The sequence below is a fragment of the Bidens hawaiensis genome, unplaced genomic scaffold (assembly GCF_021521415.1).
Source record: "Bidens hawaiensis isolate Kalapana, Puna unplaced genomic scaffold, B.hawaiensis_p1.1 tig00048263_1, whole genome shotgun sequence".
NCBI lineage: Eukaryota > Viridiplantae > Streptophyta > Magnoliopsida > Asterales > Asteraceae > Bidens > Bidens hawaiensis.
The window spans coordinates 33,232-57,694 of NW_027506070.1; the positions used below are offsets into that span (position 1 = coordinate 33,232).

At 39.5% G+C, this 24,463-nt stretch overlaps 1 protein-coding gene across 1 annotated transcript in view; it reads right to left on the reverse strand.

The window, feature by feature from the left end:
* Window positions 1-20,326, reverse strand: part of LOC143616588 (ATPase GET3D, chloroplastic-like) — a 37,204-nt gene extending 16,878 nt beyond the window's left edge. Inside the window, exon 1 of the mRNA XM_077089386.1 lies at window positions 19,836-20,326. Within this exon, the coding sequence (XP_076945501.1) occupies window positions 19,836-20,326 (491 nt within the window). The remainder of the gene's footprint in view (window positions 1-19,835) is intronic.
* Between the last annotated feature and the right edge of the window lie 4,137 nt (window positions 20,327-24,463).

Here is a 24,463-nt window from a genome sequence, read left to right on the forward strand (position 1 = left end):
CAAAAAATAAAAAGGTGCAAAAACGGTGATGTTCTGCGTGCGGTGCTAGTAATATTATGATGGATGAGAGATTAGTTTTGTACAAGATCGTGTTTTAAATTTATAAAGGTGATTTCTACTAAAACTAAACACACACAAAATAGGCAAGTGTACCTATCATATATGTATAATTGTATTGGTTAGAACCAAGTATCGATCCGTGGACACAAATGTTTCTAATAGTGAATCTTTGTTTTAATGTAATCAGAGAGTTCTAATCATTTTGGGTTGATTTTTGAACTCTTTATAAAATATAAATACTTATATATAATATATAGGTGACAAGAAGAGAAATTCTAAACGAGTAGTTCAATTATGTGAAGATTACCATCTAAGATCAAGAATCCACTCCATTTTTCCTTGATGATTATTAAAAAAACATGTGATAAACTTGTCCTAATAATATATGATAGCATAGTCCCTCATCTCTAAGTGAACATATTCTTAAATTCATGCTACCACGAGATTGTCAATTTAAGTAGACAAGTAGTTTGGTAAAGTAGAACGATTAGGATTAACTTCGATTTCTCAAGTACCAACCCTAACAACTTCGAGTGGTTGTAGTTAACTCACACAACCTCCCCTTGGTTGATTAGATTAGGTTATAGTAACACATTCCATTAACATATGATTTCTTTAACTAGCATGATAACCTAAGCAATTGTGTTAACAATGTTATTTTAAAATTATCAAAACTAGGGAAATAGATCATAACCTATATCTCATTATTTCTAAGTACAAAATAAGGATCCATGTTTTATCTTAAATAAGTTATCAAAGTATTCTTTTTACCATTTCTAGTTTCCAAGAACATGAGTGATCATGAATGATTTTTAGTCATCAACCTTAATGTATTAAGTTAGAGTGATAAAACACTTCTTCATCAATGGATAATTGCAAAATAACCATGTACTTTACCAAACTAAACCACATGTTTCACATAATCATTAAGTAAAAGAAAGCTTCTTCATAGATTTTTGATGGTAAATGGAGTTTAGCTCATAATGAGCATTGTTATGAACATTAAAAGAGATGATGATAACAAACACATGATTAAACTAAAACAATCTAACCAAATGTGGATGAATCTCCCTCTTTAATGACGATGATGGATAATGATGATGTTGATGGTGGTGGATGATAATGGTAACCTCCAAGCCTTCAAACTCTTCACAAGATCTTAATATGAGTGTAATGTGAGTTTTTTATAAGAGAAACCCCTATAGAGATTTTCTTCAAGCAAACTTGATTAATGCAAAATTCTCCTCTATTTATAGGCAGTCTGAGGAAGTAGGGACGGCCCCGTGTCTCTAGAGGCACGGTCCCGTGTCCAGGTGTCCAGTTGCATTAAATGCTGTTAGATCGTACATGATGACTCACCATGGGGGCGTGCTGTAACGATTCCGGCAAATTCAGGTATACCCTAGCCGGTATATACTATTTATGTGTCATTTAATACTGAATATATGAATTTATACGAGTATGTATGATTCACGGTACGAATTATACTCGATTATACAATTAATCGTATTGGAAGTACGGTTAACCGATTGACGGTTATTGAAACCCGAATGAATCGGGGATTACATTATAGACGAAATATATAATGTTTAGTGATGTTTACGAAGTATTAAAGCTTCGGGATAAGTGAAATAAAGCACAGAAAAGAATTTCGATTTAATGGTACGTTGGTACGTTAAACGAAATCTTTTATACCAAACCAAGCAAGAGATGATCGATCAAGCCGAAAAGATGCACAATTATTAATAATATGATGTTTCAAGTAAATGTCATGGTTTAAGTTTTTAAAGTTTTAAATCGGTTTTATATAAATTTTATTTTTAAGCCGAAAAACGACCGTTTTGGCCTCGTTTTGAGCGGAATTAAACGTTTAACCGAAAAACGAACTGAACCAGATTATTCACAACATTATCCGGATTACACAATCCGAATGTGTGGCCAAGATTTGAGGTGTGGGCCCCACCCCACACCATTATGAGGACCGATCGGTCCATGCATATGGCATTAACATTTCATTTTCTTTTTTCTAACATCCCAACTCCACAATTCTCTCAACCCTTCAAACATTCATCCAATTTTCCTTTGATTTACACCAAGAACACAAGGTAAAAGCATGATTGTAATGGCTAATTCATAGTTTTAATTCCATAATCTTGAGAAAATGAGGTTTCAAGTGAAAAATGGGTGAAAACCCGAGATGAAACCGATTCTTGCATGATCAAGTGATGTATACAAGTTATACAAGGGATCTTGGTCCAAGAAAGGAGTTAAATGAGTCAAAAACGAATTTTTACGGTTAAAATCTTTGTTTCTTTATCATAACCGAAACCATGAAAGAAATGGCTTGATTGTGGGTGTAACTTGCTTGGTGTGGTGTTATTGTGCTTGTAGGTGTTATATCTAGTTGCTAGCAAAGGCTAGAAAGCAAGATCTTTGCGATCTAAAGCTAGAAACACAAGGTAGTTCGGTTTTTCGTATGATTTATAAGATTTGGACAGATTGATAGACTTAGAGTTGGGTCATGAAATTTCACAGAGATGATCTACACATGAAAATATGAGATCTGTGAAAATTTGGTAATTTTTATACAAAGGATGAATATTTGGTGAATTTAATGCTCGGTTTTGGCTAAAAATGAAGAAAAATGGTTAAACATCATGAAAAATTCTGTAAAATTCCAGATAAGCTTTTTAAAACATATAAAAGTCACACACAAAATTTCAGATCCGTTGGAGAAGTCTAAGTAGACTTTTCGGTAAAACGAGTTCTAGGGTTTTCTAGCTCGGTTTTGGTGAAAATGGCATGAAAAATGAGATTCTGGTTCTGGAAAAATTACAGGGAACTATGTGGATGGCAGGGGTCATCTCAAAAAAATTTGGGATTTTTCTAAGGTCGTTTGGTATTTTCGACATATTTGGTGTTTAAATGACGTTTATAAATAGATAAATAAATGTTAAATATAAAAATTAATTCTGGGAATATTTTTATAAAATTCCTTACTGTCAAAAAGTGATTTGTGCAAAATTTCAAGATCCGAGACTAAACGGATAATTATTTGTGCTAAAAAGAACATAAAAACAAACTTTTAAAGCTTAAAACGCGTAAACCGGCAAAGTTCGCCTAAGCGAGCTGACTGGTGTATAAAAACCTTAAAAATGGACTATTTTCATGAAACTAAGTTAATCAAGTAAAAATAAATCATCCGAAAATAATTCGGATGATTTGGGTATTTTTATCCGAAATAACAGTTTCCGGCACCCTAAAGACGGAAACGGGTCCCGCGGCCAAACGGGGCGTCTAAACCGAGCTCTAAATTCACGGCTTTAACTAAAATATCAATCAAACACTATTTTCGGGTCGTGTGTGACCAAACTCATTTTTGAAACATAAAAACGGATAACCGTGCTAGGCACGCAAAACGGGGAAAACATAATAATAATAATTTTGACGGATAAACTCTAAGAGATATCACAATCTGAGTCCTGAGAAGTGTCTCTGGGTTAACATTGTCCCCGGATCGAGTACAGTACTGGGTTAACAGTGTCCCCAGATGTACCGGTTGACACGGATTTAATTTATGGAAATTGTATAGTAACGACTTAGGTATCATATTACAGATTCAGGCTTATAGCTGTTCACTGTACTACATACTGACTCACGAGAAGGTGAGTTTCACGAGCCCCTTTTTACTGAACTGTTTTAAATATTTTCCCGGGGCGGAAAGCATGTTTCTATCAAAATGTTTAAGTACATGCTGATCGCATGGAAATGAATGTATTTATATAATGTTTATTGTACGGGAATCGTACGGTAATGTATTAAGATGGTAATTGTCTGAGTTGCTAACAGTGTAAGGCCCGAAACAGTGTTCTGGGTTAACAGTGTCCCCAGAGGTTATTAAATGGGTTTCTGGGTTAACAGTGTCCCAAGAAGGTATTAAATGTGTTTCTGGGTTAACAGTGTCCCCAGAGGTTATTAAATGTGTTTCTGGGTTAACAGTGTCCCCAGAGGTTATTGGATGTGTCTCTGGGTTAACAGAGGTTTCACTTGTAGGCTTAGCATAATTACATCGCTATTATATGATTATTATAAGGATTTGTCATCGTTTACTTAAATTAGTGAAACTCACCAACTATTCGTAGTTGACCCGTTTTCTTTACATGCTATCTAGGTACACCCAAATTGGAATGAGTGATACGTGCTTGATGATGTGTGCTATTTTGTGGAAGCTTAAGGATCTTTATTTTGTATTAAATATGCTAATGTACTATCGGTAAAACTTATGTCTTAACGCCTAGATGATAACGAAACTCGGAACAATGTATTGAGATGTAAATTAATGTAGTGGTGTTTTCTTTATAAGCAATGCTGTTGATATCAGATGCGTCTGTTGCATCCCGTTTACGTTTCCGCTGCGGTTACGGGGTGTTACAGAACTTGGTATCAGAGCCATTGGTTATAAAGAATTAGGATGTCTTTAAAAGGATACCTAAAATATAACCAGTAGCTCAAGTGTTATAGGATCTGAATATCAACTAATAATTTATAGTGGCGAGATCTGGATGAACTTGGATGGACAAGTGAGTTATTATGGTCCGGAACATAATAACTGACTTGTCCGCACGAGGGAATTCAGGAGAAGTCACGGGGGACTTTAATAGGTAAAATTGGCAACATATGTGTAAATATATGATAATATTGTTATGTGGCAAAGTTGTATAAGTAAGTGTATATTAATTTGATTATGATTTACACTATGGAAAGAACTATATGTTTGTTAACTTGTGTGCAGGTAAGAATGTCGAGAACTCATAGTTTATCGGTGGAGGAGGACCCGGAGGAAGTCAGCTCCGGAAACTCTGGGAGTCTACGCATATCATCCAGCTCTGAGCCTAGCGAGGCTAGTCGTAGGAGCTCTAGCCAGTCCTCCCCAGTCAGGATTGTCAGATCCCCCACCCCACCCGCACCACAGGCCACCCCTATCCCTCCCGGATTCGGACCCCGCCTCACGGCGCGGATCAGTGTCCCGCATGTCCCACCTACCTCTCCCCCACCCAGACCTGCTACCCGCAGGGGCGAGCCCTCCCGCTCCCAGCCCGAACCTGTGACTCCACCTGTGTGGGGTCTCCCTAGGCAGGAAAGGGACGCGGCGGCATGGCTTCGAGTGCTCACCGAGCAGGTGAATGAGCACTCCGCCGCCTTGACAGTGGGAGTGCAGAGGCGGATGTATCTGGGGGACTGCATACTGGACCACCAGTATGCGATTGCGCAGCTAAGGAGGGAGTGCTCATACTCCCAATTGATGATTGATCGGTTAGAGGCGCGGGTCCGGGGTGTGTTGGCAGTGATGGTGGTGTTGGTGGCAGTGATGGTGTGGTGGGTATACCACCGAGTTTAGTGATGTTAGGATGGTAGAAGTCATGGACCGCTTTTTGATACTCTGTGTAAGCAGTTAGTGGTGATGCTAACATAGAGTGAATCTTGGGTAGTTATAATACAACCACTGGCCCTTAGGGGGTCTCTTTTGGGGTATATCATTATAGATACTTTTGGGTATCATTCAAGCACTGACCCATTGCGGGTTATGTCGAGATGATGCCGACATAGGGCCCTTGTATAAAAAAAAAACTTAACCTATGTAATGGTGACAGGGAAGTAATGTGAACGGATGTTTGTGTAATATGTACTAATGTTTATTAATGAATGGAATGTGTGTTGTGTTTTATGATTGGAATTTGTATTAATTACATGAATTTTTCTGAATGTTGTGTAGAATGGCACCAAAACGATCAGCTCAAATGTCGGAAGTGGATGTGAGCCGTTTGATTGCTCAACAGTTGGAGGCGGCGATACCGGATATAGTATCGCGCATTGCCGCCAGTATTAACAATTCGACCAATCCAACCCCTCCGAGCAATCAAACGACCACCAATAATGACGGGGAACAAAATGCTAATCCTCCACAGAACGATAACACGATTCCGAGTAATGACGCACCGCCTAGGGTGGTCGTTACGGACAGTAATGGCCCTATACCAACTGTAGAAACGAACCGCACTGAACCAATTCCTGCATCCAGGAGATGTTCAATCAAAGACTTTATGTTGTGCAAGCCCCTAGACTTTAGCGGGTCTGAAGGACCAAATGGGTTAGTTAAATGGATCGAGAAAATAGAATCCGTTGTGAACATCAGCAACTACCCCGAGGATTGTGTTGTTAAGTATGCTACCTGCACATTCACGGACCATGCCTTGACATGGTGGAACACCATAGTGCAGACCCGCGGTCAGGCGGCGACAAACCGCATGACCTGGACAGAGCTCAAGGCTCTTGTACTGGAACATTTCTGCCCGAAAAACGAATTGCAGAAATTAGAAAATGAATTGTGGAACCTGGAGATGCAGGGGGCAGACCACTTGGGTTATACAAACCGGTTTAATGAGTTGTCGCGATTGGTACCATGGTTGGTCACCCCGGAGTCGAAGAGGGTTGAGCGTTATATTTGGGGACTAACTCCAGTAGTGAGGAGTATAGTCAACGCTGGGGGACACCAGACGTTTGAGGTTGTGGTGACGCAAGCTGGTATCGTCACCTACGATTTCGTGAGGAGTGGGTCACTGAAGGTGGCAGGAGAGTCTGCTGGGGGAAAACGGGGTACGTATGACCATAGGATCCAGGAGAAGCAGCAAGGTAAACGTGCTAGGCCCGCTGCCCAGAACTACGCCATGACTAGTTCAGGCGGAAGGCAGGGACCGCAGACAAGGACGTTTCCTAGGTGTGGGAAATGCGGTAACCAGCATGGTGGCGAGTGCAGGGGGTAGTGTGCCATCGGTGTGGCAGGGAAGGGCACTACGCACCGAGATGTAGGACAGACCTGAACAATCTGAACCGACAACCTCAACCTATCCGTGCGCAACCAGTTAGGACCCAACCAGCCCGACAACAAAACCCACAAGGAAATCAAGTGATGACCACCAGCCGTGCTTGCTTTGAATGCGGCAGCACAGATCACTTCAAGAGAAACTGTCCGAAACTGAACCAGGGAGGAAATGGGCGGCAAACCGCGGATCAGGCATCGTCGTCCAACCCGGCAAGAGGCCGAGCATTCGTGATGGGGGCGAACGAGGCACGCCAAGACCCCAGCGTAGTGACAGGTACCTTCCTCGTCTCTGATCATTACGCTTCTGTATTATTTGATACGGGCGCCGATAGAAGTTTTGTCTCCATTAAGTTCCTATCGATAGCAAACCTTCCAATTGGTGAAACCATAGAACCTTATACCGTAGAAGTCGCTAACGGTAAAACCATGATAGTTAATCGAATAGTTCGGAATTGCCCTTTTATTCTGAACGATCAATCCCTTCCGATTGACTTGTTACCGGTAGAATTTGGTAGTTTTGACGTGATAGTGGGAATGGATTGGTTAGCACGTAACAAAGTAGAAATAAACTGTGAAAAGAAAATCGTCAAGATCCGGGTGTCGGATGACGAAGAGGTATTAGTGCAAGGAGAAAAGTCAGGCACCATGATACCATTTATATCCAACCTCAAGGTGTTAAAATATATACGCCAGGGATGCGTGGCGTATCTAGCAAGCTTGACGGCCACTGATTCTGAGGAGAAACGGGTGGATGATATTCCAGTGGTACGCGAATTTCCACAAGTTTTCCCAGAGGAACTTCCTGGATTACCGCCAACCCGACAGGTCGAATTCAGAATCGATCTGTTACCTCAAGCTGGCCCTGTTGCTAAGGCACCCTACCGACTTGCACCATCAGAGATGCAAGAATTATCCAACCAGTTGCAAGAATTGTTGGATAAAGGATTTATACGTCCTAGTTATTCCCCGTGGGGTGCACCTGTACTATTCGTGAAAAAGAAGGACGGGAGCCTTAGAATGTGCATTGATTACAGGGAGTTGAACAAGTTAACAATCAAAAATAGGTATCCTCTTCCCCGAATTGATGACCTGTTCGACCAACTGCAAGGTGCGAGCTACTTCTCAAAAATTGATCTTAGATCGGGATACCATCAGGTTAGAATTCAAGAGGAGGATATCCCAAAAACCGCATTCCGGACTCGCTACGGCCATTACGAGTTCTTAGTTATGCCTTTTGGGCTAACAAATGCGCCAGCAGTGTTCATGGATCTCATGAATCGAGTCTGTAAACCCTACCTCGACAAATTCGTCATCGTGTTCATTGACGATATTTTGATCTACTCGAAGAGTAAAGAAGAGCACGAGCAACACTTAAGATTAATCTTAGAGCTTCTAAATCAGGAGAAGTTGTATGCAAAATTCTCCAAGTGTAACTTCTGGTTACAAGAGGTGCAATTCCTCGGTCACGTTATAAACCATCAAGGAATACACGTTGATCCGAGTAAGGTTGAAGCAATTAAGAATTGGCAAGCGCCTAAATCTCCAAAGGAAATCCGCCAATTCTTAGGCTTAGCTGGATATTATCTTCGATTTATAGAGAACTTTTCCAGCATCGCCCAACCTTTAACCCTCCTGACTCAAAAGGATCGAAAGTATGAATGGGGAGAAGAACAGGAAACGGCTTTTCAAACGCTAAAACAAAGATTGTGCCAAGCGCCGATCTTAAGTCTCCCCGACGGAGACGATGGTTTTGTCGTGTATTGTGACGCATCCCGTAGAGGGTTAGGATGCGTGTTGATGCAGAATAATAAGGTCATAGCCTATGCTTCCCGACAGTTAAAAGTACACGAGAAAAATTACACTACTTATGACTTAGAACTGGGAGCAGTTATCTTCGCACTTAAAATCTGGAGAGATTATCTCTACGGTACAAAGTGCACCATCTTCACCGATCATAAAAGTTTGCAACACATATTCGATCAGAAAGAACTGAATATGAGGCAACGAAGATGGGTCGAGTTATTAAGCGACTATGACTGTGACATCCGTTATCACCCCGGCAAGGCTAACGTCATAGCCGATGCCTTGAGTAGGAAGGATCGGGTTAAGCCATTGCGAGTGCGAGCGCTGGGGATGATAGTCCGGTCGAACCTTTCGGACCTGGTTCGAGTCGCTCAACGCGAGGCGTTGAAAGGGGAGCAATTGGAAAAAGAGGGACTTTACGGTAACGAGAAGAATTTTGAACAGCGCGTGGACGAAATTCTCTATTTCAAAAATCGGATTTGGATCCCGACCCTCCATGACCTTCGTGAATTAATCATGGACGAAGCGCATAAATCGAAATATTCCATACATCCGGGATCGGATAAGATGTACAAGGATGTGAAGGAGTTCTACTGGTGGCCGGGTATGAAAAAGGATATAGCCACATACGTTGGCAAGTGTACGACGTGTGCGAGGGTTAAGGCGGAGCATCAGAAACCCTCGGGAATGTTACAACATCCGGAAATTCCCGAATGGAAATGGGAGCAAATCACGATGGATTTTGTGACACATCTCCCTAAGACGTCCCGTGGACACGATGCAATTTGGGTAATCGTGGATCGATTAACCAAGTTGGCACATTTTATTCCGATTAGAAATAATTATAACACCGAGAGACTTGCGCAGATTTATATAAATGAAATTGTGTCTCGTCATGGGATACCCATCTCAATCATCTCCGATCGAGATAGCCATTTCACCTCCAATCTTTGGCAAGCTGTACAAGAAGCGCTGAGAACGCGTATTGATCTAAGCACAGCTTACCACCCTCAGACCGACGTTCAGTCTGAGAGGACCATCCAAACACTGGAGGATTTGCTTCGTGCATGCGTACTGGATTTTAAGAGAAATTGGGATCAACATCTCCCACTCGTTGAATTTTCCTATAATAACAGTTACCATAGCAGTATAAAGGCAGCACCTTACGAAGCATTGTATGGACGGAAGTGCCGATCACCACTCTGTTGGACTGAAGTGGGCGACACACAGGTTATTAGATCAGATCTGGTCCAGGAAACGACCAGCAAAATCCTTGAAATTAAGAACAATCTGAAGGCCGCACGGGATCGGCAGAAGAGTTATGCCGATACCCGTAAAAAACCGTTATCATTTGAGAAAGGTGATAAAGTGTATTTGAGAGTATCACCTTGGAAAGGAGTAGTCAGATTTGGAAAGGCGGGGAAGTTAGCCCCTAGATACATTGGACCATTCGACATTACTGCAAAAATCGGTCTTGTAGCATACCGATTAGAACTGCCTGATGAACTGAGTGCAGTTCACAATGTGTTTCACGTATCGAACTTGAAAAGGTGTCTGTCGGATGAGACATCGGTGTTACCCTTAGAGGGTGTCCAAATAAGTGATAAGCGAAATTTCGTAGAGAAACCCATAGAAATAGTGGACGGGAAAATCAAGCAACTTAGACACAATAAGATCTCGTTGGTCAAAGTTAGATGGAATTCGCAACGAGGCCCAGAATATACATGGGAACGAAAGGACGAATTTCGGAAGAAATACCCCCACCTATTTTCTCAAAAGGAAGTAGTTGACGAGTAAAATTTCGAGGACGAAATTTTTATAACGGGGGGAGAATGTAACGATTCCGGCAAATTCAGGTATACCCTAGCCGGTATATACTATTTATGTGTCATTTAATACTGAATATATGAATTTATACGAGTATGTATGATTCACGGTACGAATTATACTCGATTATACAATTAATCGTATTGGAAGTACGGTTAACTTATTGACGGTTATTGAAACCCGAATGAATCGGGGATTACATTATAGACGAAATATATAATGTTTAGTGATGTTTACGAAGTATTAAAGCTTCGGGATAAGTGAAATAAAGCACAGAAAAGAATTTCGATTTAATGGTACGTTGGTACGTTAAACGAAATCTTTTATACCAAACCAAGCAAGAGATGATCGATCAAGCCGAAAAGATGCACAATTATTAATAATATGATGTTTCAAGTAAATAAATGTCATGGTTTAAGTTTTTAAAGTTTTAAATCGGTTTTATATAAATTTTATTTTTAAGCCGAAAAACGACCGTTTTGGCCTCGTTTTGAGCGGAATTAAACGTTTAACCAAAAAACGAACTGAACCAGATTATCCACAACATTATCCGGATTACACAATCCGAATGTGTGGCCAAGATTTGAGGTGTGGGCCCCACCCCACACCATTATGAGGACCGATCGGTCCATGCATATGGCATTAACATTTCATTTTCTTTTTTCTAACATCCCAACTCCACAATTCTCTCAACCCTTCAAACATTCATCCAATTTTCCTTTGATTTACACCAAGAACACAAGGTAAAAGCATTATTGTAATGGTTAATTCATAGTTTTAATTCCATAATCTTGAGAAAATGAGGTTTCAAGTGAAAAATGGGTGAAAACCCGAGATGAAACCGATTCTTGCATGATCAAGTGATGTATACAAGTTATACAAGGGATCTTGGTCCAAGAAAGGAGTTAAAAGAGTCAAAAACGAATTTTTACGGTTAAAATCTTTGTTTCTTTATCATAACCGAAACCATGAAAGAAATGGCTTGATTGTGGGTGTAACTTGCTTGGTGTGGTGTTATTGTGCTTGTAGGTGTTATATCTAGTTGCTAGCAAAGGCTAGAAAGCAAGATCTTTGCGATCTAAAGCTAGAAACACAAGGTAGTTCGGTTTTTCGTATGATTTATAAGATTTGGACAGATTGTGATAGACTTAGAGTTGGGTCATGAAATTTCACAGAGATGATCTACACATGAAAATATGAGATCTGTGAAAATTTGGTAATTTTTGGACAAATGATGAATATTTGGTGAATTTAATGCTCGGTTTTGGCTAAAAATGATGAAAAATAGTTAAACATCATGAAAAATTCTGGAAAATTCCAGATAAGCTTTTTAAACATATAAAAGTCACACACAAAATTTCAGATCCATTGGAGAAGTCTAAGTAGACTTTTCGGTAAAACGAGTTCTAGGGTTTTCTAGCTCGGTTTTGGTGAAAATGGCATGAAAAATGAGATTCTGGTTCTGGAAAAATTACAGGGAACTATGTGGATGGTAGGGGTCATCCCAGAAAAATTTGGGATTTTTCTAAGGTCGTTTGGTATTTTCGACATATTTGGTGTTTAAATGACGTTTAAAAATAGATAAATAAATGTTAAATATAAAAATTAATTCTGGGAATATTTTTATAAAATTCCTTACTGTCAAAATGTGATTTGTGCAAAATTTCAAGATCCGAGACTAAACGGATAATTATTTGTGCTAAAAAGAACATAAAAACAAACTTTTAAAGCTTAAAACGCGTAAACCGGCAAAGTTCGCCTAAGCGAGCTGACTGGTGTATAAAAACCTTAAAAATGGACTATTTTCATGAAACTAAGTTAATCAAGTAAAAAAAAATCATCCGAAAATAATTCGGATGATTTGGGTATTTTTATCCGAAATAACAGTTTCCGGCACCCTAAAGACGGAAACGAGTCCCGCGGCCAAACGGGGCGTCTAAACCGAGCTCTAAATTCACGGCTTTAACTAAAATATCAATCAAACACTATTTTCGGGTCGTGTGTGACCAAACTCATTTTTGAAACATAAAAACGGATAACCGTGCTAGGCACGCAAAACGGGGAAAACATAATAATAATAATTTTGACGGATAAACTCTAAGAGATATCACAATCTGAGTCCTGAGAAGTGTCTCTGGGTTAACATTGTCCCCGGATCGAGTACAGTACTGGGTTAACAGTGTCCCCAGATGTACCGGTTGACACGGATTTAATTTATGGAAATTGTATAGTAACGACTTAGGTATCATATTACAGATTCAGGCTTATAGCTGTTCACTGTACTACATACTGACTCACGAGAAGGTGAGTTTCACGAGCCCCTTTTTACTGAACTGTTTTAAATATTTTCCCGGGGCGGAAAGCATGTTTCTATCAAAATGTTTAAGTACATGCTGATCGCATGGAAATGAATGTATTTATATAATGTTTATTGTACGGGAATCGTACGGTAATGTATTAAGATGGTAATTGTCTGAGTTGCTAACAGTGTAAGGCCCGAAACAGTGTTCTGGGTTAACAGTGTCCCCAGAGGTTATTAAATGGGTTTCTGGGTTAACAGTGTCCCAAGAAGGTATTAAATGTGTTTCTGGGTTAACAGTGTCCCCAGAGGTTATTAAATGTGTTTCTGGGTTAACAGTGTCCCCAGAGGTTATTGGATGTGTCTCTGGGTTAACAGAGGTTTCACTTGTAGGCTTAGCATAATTACATCGCTATTATATGATTATTATAAGGATTTGTCATCGTTTACTTAAATTAGTGAAACTCACAAACTATTCGTAGTTGACCCGTTTCTTTACATGCTTTCTAGGTACACCCAAATTGGAATGAGTGATACGTGCTTGATGATGTGTGCTATTTTGTGGAAGCTTAAGGATCTTTATTTTGTATTAAATATGCTAATGTACTATCGGTAAAACTTATATCTTAACGCCTAGATGATAACGAAACTCGGAACAATGTATTGAGATGTAAATTAATGTAGTGGTGTTTTCTTTATAAGCAATGCTGTTGATATCAGATGCGTCTGTTGCATCCCGTTTACGTTTCCGCTGCGGTTACGGGGTGTTACACGTGCTTCCTAAGGCACGGCCCCGTGCTTTTTAGTGACATGTGTTAATTCTTTTTGTCTTATCGGAAAGGTGACCATGGCCCCATGGTTGCTTAAGCACGGCCCTGTGCTTCTTTGTCTAGTGTTAGTCTTTTCTTGTAGATTTTTGTCTTTTCTTGTGTTCAGAATCATGTGGGCGTGGTTCTTGAAGCACGGGAGCGTGGTTGAGGTTTTTCTTTCATTTTTCTTCGTCTGTTCACTTGTTTCTTCATTTAAGGCTTAGGTTTACCTGAAATTGCATTTTAATGTGATAAGTAGCCTTCTAAGCTATATTATTCGATAGAAGTTGCCATTTTTAGAGATTATTTGATGCTAAAAAGAGTATATTTTTATGTACATCAAACACCCCCACACTTGAACCTCGCTTGTCCTCAAGAAAGCTACGTATAAATTTTCTCTGAAAATAGCAAGTTAGGATCATAGCTTCAAACATCCCCAAAAGAGTTCAAAGAAAATGGGAACAAAATAACCAACCTTAAATCATAGGAATATATGTAGTGATATATAAAAAGGTGATTTGTTTTTATGAGATTCTATTTATGCAAAACGTCACGTTCTCACAATGTTCACTCACACTCGGTTTATATATCTTATCATACCTGTGATGTATGTATGTGAACACTCTTAGTCAAAATGTGACCTGTGAAAAATAAGCTTGTAACAAGTTCAAATATCCACCTTTGTGAAGGGTTGCATAGATCAGAAGGTAATATGGGTTATTTTTGTCAAAATAGGGATTGTTTTTTTTTGTCGGTTCAGGGGTTTAGGTTAATGAGGATGGTGAATACAACTTCTGCTGATTGTCGGGAATCTTAAGATGTCTTCAATAGTCAGCTTCTTTTCTCCCGTTTGTATCAATTTTTTTATCACAAACCTAGTGACTCTTTTAAGGTCAGGTCGTCAAGACCGGTTTTGTCGAGGATGTGAATCAGTTCTTCCTCAATCCTTCTCTGAACATAACTCCCAACTCTAATGGATCGTTCATCTTTGAGCCTAATAGCCCCCACCCTCATTAGTTCGATATATTCATGTTGAGACTGAGTTTAACTTTTCTTACATCTACCTTCATGGGACCAGAATCCGCATCCTAAGCATCGTTCATATCTTTTTGCTCTTCTTTTCATTGTGTATTTGGAAACTCCACAAAATGGTGGCCTTTATTCGTCTTGGCGCCACTTTTTCCTCACCTTATTGCTAAAGAGAAAAATTCTCTCCTTAAGTTCTGGAGGCAACCTAGGTTTTGCGAAATGTATGCAGCAAAGGAATTTAAAATCGAAAGAATGCATTTCCAGTTCATTAGGGTCTGCTGGTAAAAGACCAGTGTTGTATTTTACCAGTGAGAGGGATAAAGTGAGGTTTTGGTTTAGGGTTTTTGGGTTTAGTAATTTGGAGAGTGGTTTGATAGGGTTGTAATGATATTACCTTCTTCCTTATACAACGCTTCGTGTGGTCTTGAAATGAATAATGGCGGAAAGTTCTAAATCACTCGAAACATATGACTCACTCAATGCTTCCGAAAAATATTTATATGGCATGAGGTTTATCTCACGGTAACGAAGGAATTCGGTACAAAACGTCATATTTTGCATAAATTTGTTCTCAATATTACAAAACTTCTTTTTTACTTTTTCACCTTTTTGGTTATAATATATTTTTAGTTGGTTATTTGCAAAAAAAAAAAAATTCTTTAGACTTTCTTTTGGTTTAATTATGAAAAATAGTCTTTGTTTGCTACAAAAATTTTGTTTAATAGAGAATTTTATAATTAGTTGTGCAAGCAGTTGGTCAAGTAATTCCCCTCCCACACTTGAATCTCACATTTTCCTCAATGTGAAAAGATTCATAAAGAATTATAATCAGATTTATATGAAGTATGGTGGGTAAAATGGAGAGGTACTTCCCTACGGGTTAACAAAATTTCGACAGAGCGTCCCCTGTTTTTCGTCTGTTTTCACGTTTTGTACATGAATAATAAAAACTACAAACAACCACAAACACCAAAGCATAATACTACTGAAAATTGGGTATGGAACCATCCATAACCTGCCCACACGGGCTAAATAAGTTCCAACGAAAATGTCTCGGCACCCACGGCCATAAAAGTATCCAACCAAACAAACAAACAGACGACGGAATGTAAATTGTTTAAACAAACATAATAATAATGTCAATAAAGTACTACCACCCAAACCCATGCCCATACCAGACCTACCGGTTCCGCTGCTCGTCAGTTCCCATGTCCGGGTCGAAGGGTACCCATTTCCTGTCCATGCGATCACTCAACCGATTGATCTCTCACCTCGTCTCTGCATAATCTGCGGCTCTCTATTCGTTTGAGTCCGCAACCTGTCCTGAAAACCTATTAAACGAGGCGGTAGTGTTATCCTGGAACTGGTCAATGAGCCCGTATAGGCCCTCAAATGAGTACTGGATGTGGTATGACGAGCTGGGGCCGGCTCCTGATGATGATGGGCCGCCTGCTGATGGTAAGTGCGGCGGCGGGTCTGTCGGGGTGGTAATCCTCCTCTCCTCTTTGGTATGTCCTAGATCATCATCTCAGCCGGGTCCTTAGGATCCCAAATCTGGTTCAGGGCATCTTGAAACCACCGTATTTCCGGGTTTCGGCTGACCTGTTTGACCATTTGCATGTTGAGACAATAACCGAGGTCGAGTACGATCGGGTTTGGGCTACGGGTTCCTTCTGTGTATGTGATGGTCGGGTATTTTGTTTGTATATTAGTGTATTAATTATGTAGTTTTATTGAATATATTGTTAGAACTTTGGTACTTCATACGTGCTTTTGTATTTCAGGTCATTGATCATTAAAGATGCTAAATTGGAGACTTGTACGAGCATGGAATGATATCTCGGGTAGACCGAAGCATGATTTGATGTCTTGGGAAGTGTACAAGGATTCGGGAAGAATATGGATGAGAAATCACAAAATGCGACCTTGAAGTAAAACGAGCATATCCTGAGCTAGAAAATGAGTTACGGGAGCTATAATATATGATTTTGGGTTTTTCGACGAGAGGAATCTGAAAATGATGTTTCCTCAGGTCGCGTTACGCGATGGGATGGTCATATGGCCATCGCGTATCGCTATGGACATAAAAGACGGGAAAACTAGGTTAATATGTTTTTTTTTCATTCTAAAGAACCCTAACTCCGTTTTGACGACCAAGAGGCGATTCCAGCAGCTACAAGAGACGATTTTCACCACCATAGCTTGTGCCAAGACCCTACATATGATTCATATCATCCGTATTGAAGATCCAATGATGTCAAGGCTCGGCTAATCTCCTAGAATCGCACCCGGGATGTATAGATTGTAATCTTTACAGATTTTTCTCATGTGACTAAGAATATTATTGTATTATTATTGATGATTGATATATGATTATTGATGTTTGGTATTTCTGAGTGTTCAGTCAGTTTAGGTTTACGTTAGTATGAACGATCTGATACCAGTTACTAGATAATTGATCATATGACTGTTTGGTTAGATTGAATACAATAAAAAATACAATTACCCTTAACTAAGTCACACTGGCAAGGACTGTTTGATAACCAGTGCCATGTGTAAAGTGACTGTTGATGTCTAAGGTTTTGTCTGACTGATCAGTCTTTAGTTAATCGTTAATAATTAATCTGTTAGGTTGCATGAGATAACTGTAGGTTGCTTACTTGAATTCCCGGGTGTGATTTGTTTGTTAATTGCTTGAACTCGTTTACTTGCGTGTTACTTAGTTCATTAAATTCACTTCAATTGCTTGTGTGATCAGCACTAAAAACCAGTTACTTCATAAGATTAAGTCTGTACACGAATTACATTGACCACATACTCCTGGTGGATACGATACCTTACTTATCCTATCTAGGTAGTTTAATTAGGATTTTGATTGACTCAAACGACAGTCATTAAAATGGAGCCGTTGCCGGGGAAGTGTATGAGTTTTTGTTTTTGTATTTGTATTTGTTCCATTATTAAGCATCACGTTATTATGCTTAAAAAATTGAGGAAAAAGCCAAAAAGATGTTTGTTTATATTCAGTTATGTATTCAGTAGTTCGTTTATGTAAAAAAATAATAAAAAATATAATCAGTATGTATGTTAGTTTGCTTAGTTAGAGGTTTTATAATAAGTCAGTCAGTTTGTATAGTAGTTTCATTTATTTAGATGTTTTGTAATAAGCTGGGTCGGATCGTTTGAGCTACTTAAAAATTTCCCTTCCATACCCTTACACCTAGCCCCGTTACAACCCTTTTTAAGTCCTCTTGATTTGCATTTGTGTCAAAGCAGTTTTATGGATGGATACTTGTTTATGAGTGATACTAGCACATCTTTTGCTAGTCCAGATATTAAACCGAGAGGAGAGTTATTATATTATGAGGGGTATGATCATGTGTACCTTAACCGGAAACAAAGTACACATGTCTGGGCGGCTCTATTGTTTTTATTATAGCACTTAACCTTAATTGTGGGATGTCAATCTAGAAAGTGTCAGTCTGGGAAACCGGGTATGAACTTAAACCTTACTAGTATTAATGGTGATAATTTACATACATATGATGGAGGTTAATGTTTGCTTTAGAGTATGCTTGAGGGCAAGCAAAAGATAAGTGTGGGGATGTGATGGTCGGGTATTTTGTATATACATTAGTGTATTAATTATGTAGTTTTATTGAATATATTGTTAGAACTTTGGTACTTTATACGTGCTTTTGTATTTCAGGTCATTGATCATTAAAGATGCTAAATTGGAGACTTGTACGAGCATGGAATGATATATCGGGAAGACCGAATCATGATTTGATGTCTTGGGAAGTGTTACATGGATTCTGGAAGAGTATGGATGAGAAATCATAATCCGATGCTAAAACTGAACAAGATGGGTTGACAAAATGCGACCTTGAAGTAAAACGAGCATATCCTAAGCTAGAAAATGAGTTACGGGAGCCATAATATATGATTTTGGGTTTTTCGATGAGAGGAATCTGAAAATGAGGTTTTCTCAGGTCGCGTTATGCGATGGGATGGTCATATGGCCATCACGTATCGCTATGGACATAAAAGACGGGAAAATTAGGTTAATATGTTTTTTTTTCATTCTGAAGAACCCTAACTCCATTTTGACACCCAAGAGGCGATTCCAGCAGCTACAAGAGGCGATTTTCACCACCATAGCTTGTGCCATGACCCTACATATGATTCATATCATCCGTATTGAAGATCCAATGATGTCAAGGCTCGGCTAATCTCCTAGAATCGCACTCGGGATGTATAGTTTGTAATCTTTACAGTTTTTCTCATGTGACTAAGAATATTATTGTATTATTATTGATGATTGATATATGATTATTGATGTTTGGTATTTCTGAGTGTTCGGTCGGTTTAGGTTTACGTTAGTCTGAACGATCTGTTACCAGTTGCTAGATAATTGATCATATGACTGTTTGGTTAGATTGAATACAATAAAACATACAATTACCCTTAACTGAGTCACACTGGCAAGGACTGTTTGTTAACCAGTGTCGTGTGTAAAGTGATTGTTGATGTCTAAGGTTTTGTCTGACTGATCAGCTTTTAGTTAATCGTTATTAATCTGTTAGTTTGCATGAGATAACTGTAGGTTGCTTACTTGAATTCCCGGGTGTGATTTGTTTGGTAATTGCTTGAACTCGTTTACTTGCGTGTTACTTAGTTCATTAAATTCACTTCAATTGCTTGTGTGATCAGTACCAAAAACCAGTTACTTCATAAGATTAAGTCTGTACACGAATTACATTGACCACATACTCCTGGTAGATACGATACCTTACTTATCCTCTAGGTAGTTTAATTAGGTTTTTGATTGACTCAAATGACGGTCTTCAGTCTGCACGGTAAGCTTTGTAAAGCTCATAAGTCCACGGACCATCAAAGATCGGGTTATTCGGGCTCTTTGCATTTGCATTTGTTCTGAAAAGATGATAGAACAGATAACTGATGTTGCAATATGTCATTCTTGATGCAATACATGGCCCATAAATCCTTCAGATTCACGACTCCTTCACTTTGACCACATGTTGTTTTCGTGTGGCTCAACAGTCAGTGAATGTATCTCTTGAGTGGGTCACATAAGGCGGTGCTCTTCATTTTGCTGGCACGGTACTTTTCATCCCCGAAACTCAATTGTTCCCATGCTTGTTTCCTTGTATCACCCGCTTCTGCTGACTCGTCAACATCCTCATCCGCAAATGTAGTCATGGATTCATACCAGATAGGACTATCAGTTTCATCACTCGTGTGTATACCCAAATCAATCCCCAGTTGGGTCATCGATGCCGTGTACCACTCTCCCCCACACATAAACTCAACAGCATCCTCGCCCCACATAGTCAAGTTCCTCGTCTTGAAAGAAAACGAGACTAAAAACTCCTTGGTCAGATCGGTTACTGCTTTAACCTTTTGATTCAAAAAACGCGACCATGGGCCTTTCATGAACTTTTTGTGCCTCTCCCATTGGTTTACTCGCTTTAACGTCTTTTTTGCAAGCATAAAAATATGGTTCTGGAAGGCGGTTGTTAAGGTAGCCCATTCATTGTCAGGCCCTTTCATCTCTGTCGGTGTCTTCGTGGAAGACCAAGAAAGCGTGATCGTCATCACCGTATTCAGCCATCTGTTTATACTCTAATTAGTTTAATTTTATCAAAAAAATGCTGAAAACTTGGAACAGAGTGTAAAACCACGGTGTCGTGCTTCTTGCAGCACGACCTCATACTTTGGTAAAGCACGGTACCGTGCTTCTTGAAGCACGGCCCCATGCTGCGAGTCCTTGGCAGTTTAACCAGTTTATGATTTTGACTTTTTTTGACCAAAATTTGACAACGGGTCGTGTTATGCAAAGCACAGCCCGTGTTTTTAATCTTAATTCTACCATAGTCAAGACTCGAACTTGCGATTCCAATCGGTGTATCATATCATTCGGGTTCAATTTGTTAAACAAATCATCCAAGATCCGAACCCGAATGGTTTTTCTCAACAAAGCTCAAGTGTAAATCTATCTAACAAATCAATACCCATGATTTAAACAACTAACCCATCTATCTTCCGGGTTTGGACCCGATTTCATCAATTGGTGAGATTTAGGGTTTATTTTAGACCTAGAATGATGGATTTGAACAATGGATTCACTAAATTAACATACCTTTGGTTGGAAATCGAAGATTTGAAATAAAGAATTAAGCAATAGGCAAAGAAGCGTCGGTTTTTGGTTGTAGACAAAGTTGGTTTTAGGGTTAAGTGAGTGAAAATGTTATTTTATTGAAAAAAAAGGTAACTGCACTGTAGACTGGAGCACGGCCCCGTGCTTTTTGAAGCACGGTACCGTGCTGCATGAAGCAGTCAGTTTCTTTTTGTTTTGCTATTTATTTGTTGAGCTGGTTCGTTTTTTAACTGATTTTCTTTGAGGATTTAAAGTTAAATTGAAAAAGTCCTAATCTTCATTAAACATAAAACATAATTAAAACATAATAGAAAGAAAAGTAAGACAACAATCCCGAATCACTAAAACATAAAATTAGCAAGAGTAACTCCTATCAAGACAGAGTCCGAACTACTAACGACCACCATTCCCGAACAAGTCCTGAATTTGTGGCGGGGCTCGTTTAGCTTCCAAGAGCTCGAAAAGCTACTTGTCGAGCTTCGCGATCTCTAGGTTAAGATAATTAAGCTTGAAGTCCACATCATTGTTATGACTTTCGATGATGTGGAAGTTCTCGAACCGAAGCAGTTTGACATTATTGGTTAGCTTAATTAGGCGAGCTTCGGCTTGGATGTTACTTTCGACTTGGTCCCTAACAATGCTTTGGAGTCTCATGATCTCTTCCTCAAGGTTTGAGGAACCATGCTTGCTCCTTCTTACTGATCTCCATTCCATTTTCTTATTTTCCATTTCAGTAAACTTTTGTCTGGTATGAGTGGAATAGTGATTTTTGCATGAATTATATAGGAATTGTAACGTCGAGCACGGCCCCGTGCTTCTAGGGAATAAATGATTCTGATTCAGAGAATTGTACGGAGTCAGCGCGTAACAAGCTGAAGATTCTAGGGTGACCATGGCCCTGTGCTTTAAGAAGCACGACCCCATGCTTTTTGTCACTGAAATTTTTCTTCGATTTTTCAGCCAAACATGCGAGACGGAATTTTTAGAATGACGTTTAGCATGTTATTTTAACAGATGATCATCCTAAAAATTACTTTTCATTAACAAGTCCTAAAACATTACGGGATAAGCCCAGTTTTTCTAAAAACATAAATTTACTCGGGTTAAGCCCGAGAGTCCTAAAACATTGTGCCTAGTGCACTTGTTTACACATGAAAACAGAAAACTAAAGTCTCTACATCCTACCGAAGGGTTCTCCTCCGTCGAATGGTCTGGGCGGAGGAAAGTACGTGAAGCGGAGAACTTGAAACTGGAGTTGTTCGTTGATGTCTCGAAGCTCCATTTTCATACTATCCACAGATTCGGTGAGTTGGATGAGACGCATCTCCGCAAGGAGATTCATATCAGTGAGTTCTTTAACGAGTTCTTGTGATTTCATTAAAAGCTCGGTTTTTGGATACATGTCAGGTTTCGTTCCTTGGTTGACGAGGAACGGAAATTTCTTCATTCATCTCAGCAGGCATTTGGAATTCAGGGGAGAGTGTTTGGTTTTGGTTTGGTGCAAGAAATTCATTGGAAAAAGGTTCAATTTATAGCCAAGCAATTGTCAGGCATGACCCGTGCTTGGTGAAGCACGGCCCCGTGTTTTCGTTCATACAATATGTTACAAACAAATCTGACTGAGATTTTTGCAGCGAAGATTCTGTCCCACACTTTGTGGCACGGGACCGTGCTTCTAGGGGCACGCCCCCGTGTTTTTAAACACTTAATATATATATATATATATCGGAAAACAAAGGAACATATTTACAAGGCCTAGTTTAACGAAGGTCTTGGCCAGACCCTTCTTCTTACATTTTCATTGGTTTGGGTGGAGGATTACAACCTCCGAAACCTCTTCGAATGGCCTGTCGATGTATGGTTTTAATCGATGTCCATTGACTTTGAACTTGTGGCCGTTAGAATTTGAGATCTCAATTGTCCCATAGTCAAATACTGATTCGACTACGTATGGACTTGTTCAGCGAGATTTTAGTTTTCCTGGAAAAAGACGTAAAAGTGTGTTATATAACAGCACTCGATTGCCAACGTGAAACTTTTTGTTTCCCTTCATATGGGCATCGTGTAAACGTTTAGTATTTTCTTTGTAAAACCAGGAGTTTTCATAGGCCGGTGCTCTTAATTCTTCTAGCTCGTGAATTTGATCCTCCCGGTTTTTACCAGCGGGCATTAGATCAAAATTCACTGCTCTGAGAGCCCAGTAAGCTTTGTGTTATAGTTATACTGGTAGATGACATGCTTTCCCATAGACAAGTTTGAAAGGTGTTGTTCCTATAGGGGTTTTATAGGCTGTCCTAAGGGCCCACAAAGCGGCATCTAACTTTTCTGCTCAATTTTTGCGATTCATTCCTATAGTACTTTCGAAAATGCTCTTAATCCCCCGATTCGAGACCTCTACTTGCCCACTAGTCTGAGGGTGATACGGTGTTGCCAATCGGTGGTAAACTCCATATTGTGCTAAGACTTTGTCCATTAGAGAGTTACATAAGTGAGTTCCTCTGTCGCTAATTAGGGCTTTTCGGAGTACCGAAACGTGAAATAACATTTTCAGAAAACGTACAACTACTCGAGCATCATTTGTGGGAAGAGCGTGTGCTTCCACCTATTTAGACACGTAGTCGACTGCCACAAGGATGTACATATTTCCAGATGAGTTAGGAAATAGGTCCATGTAATCTATCCCCCATATATCAAAGACTTCACAAATTTGGATGCCTTTTTGAGCCATCTCATTTTTGGCTGAGATGTTTCCGGCTCTTTGACAAGCTTCGCATGCTTGGATCAAAGTATCTATGTCCTTATATATGACAGGCCAGAAAAATCCTGCATCAGACACTTTCCTGATCATGGTGGCGATACTGTGGTGTCCTTCAGTCGGTCCTTCATGGCAGTGTTTGAGGATATCTAAGGATTCCTTTCTTGATACACACCTACGAACAACTTCATCAGCACCTATCCTAAACAAGTGTGGATCTTCCCAGAAATAGAACTCAAGGTCATAGAAGAATTTCTTCTACTGTTGATGAGTTAGTTCTTTTCTTAGGATTCTACAGGCTAAATAATTTGCGAAATCGGCAAACCAAGGATTTCATCCTCCTCTTGCATGACTGCTTGGATATGGATGAGAACTTCATGTGAAAAATTATCATTGATAATTTCCTCGTGATATTCTTTTGAAGTTGGGCATTCTAAGCATGAAAGATGGTATGCGGCTACATTCTCTGCTCCTTTCTTGTCCTTGACTTCTATATCGAACTCTTGGAGTAGTAAAATCCATCGAATAAGTCTGGGTTTTGCATCTTGCTTGTTCAAGAGGTAGCGTATAGCGGCATGGTCGGTCTAAACTATGGTTTTGGAAAGAACTAGGTAGGATCTAAATTTTTCCAAGGCAAAAACTACTGCTAATAACTCTTTTTCTGTTGTGGTGTAATTTTTTTGTGCCTTATTAAGAGTTTTACTAGCATAGTAAATTAGGTGAAAATGTTTTTCTTTGCATTGTCCGAGTATGGCTCCAAGTGCAAAGTCACTTGCATCGCATATGATTTCGAATGGAAGGGTCCAATTGAGTGTAGTCA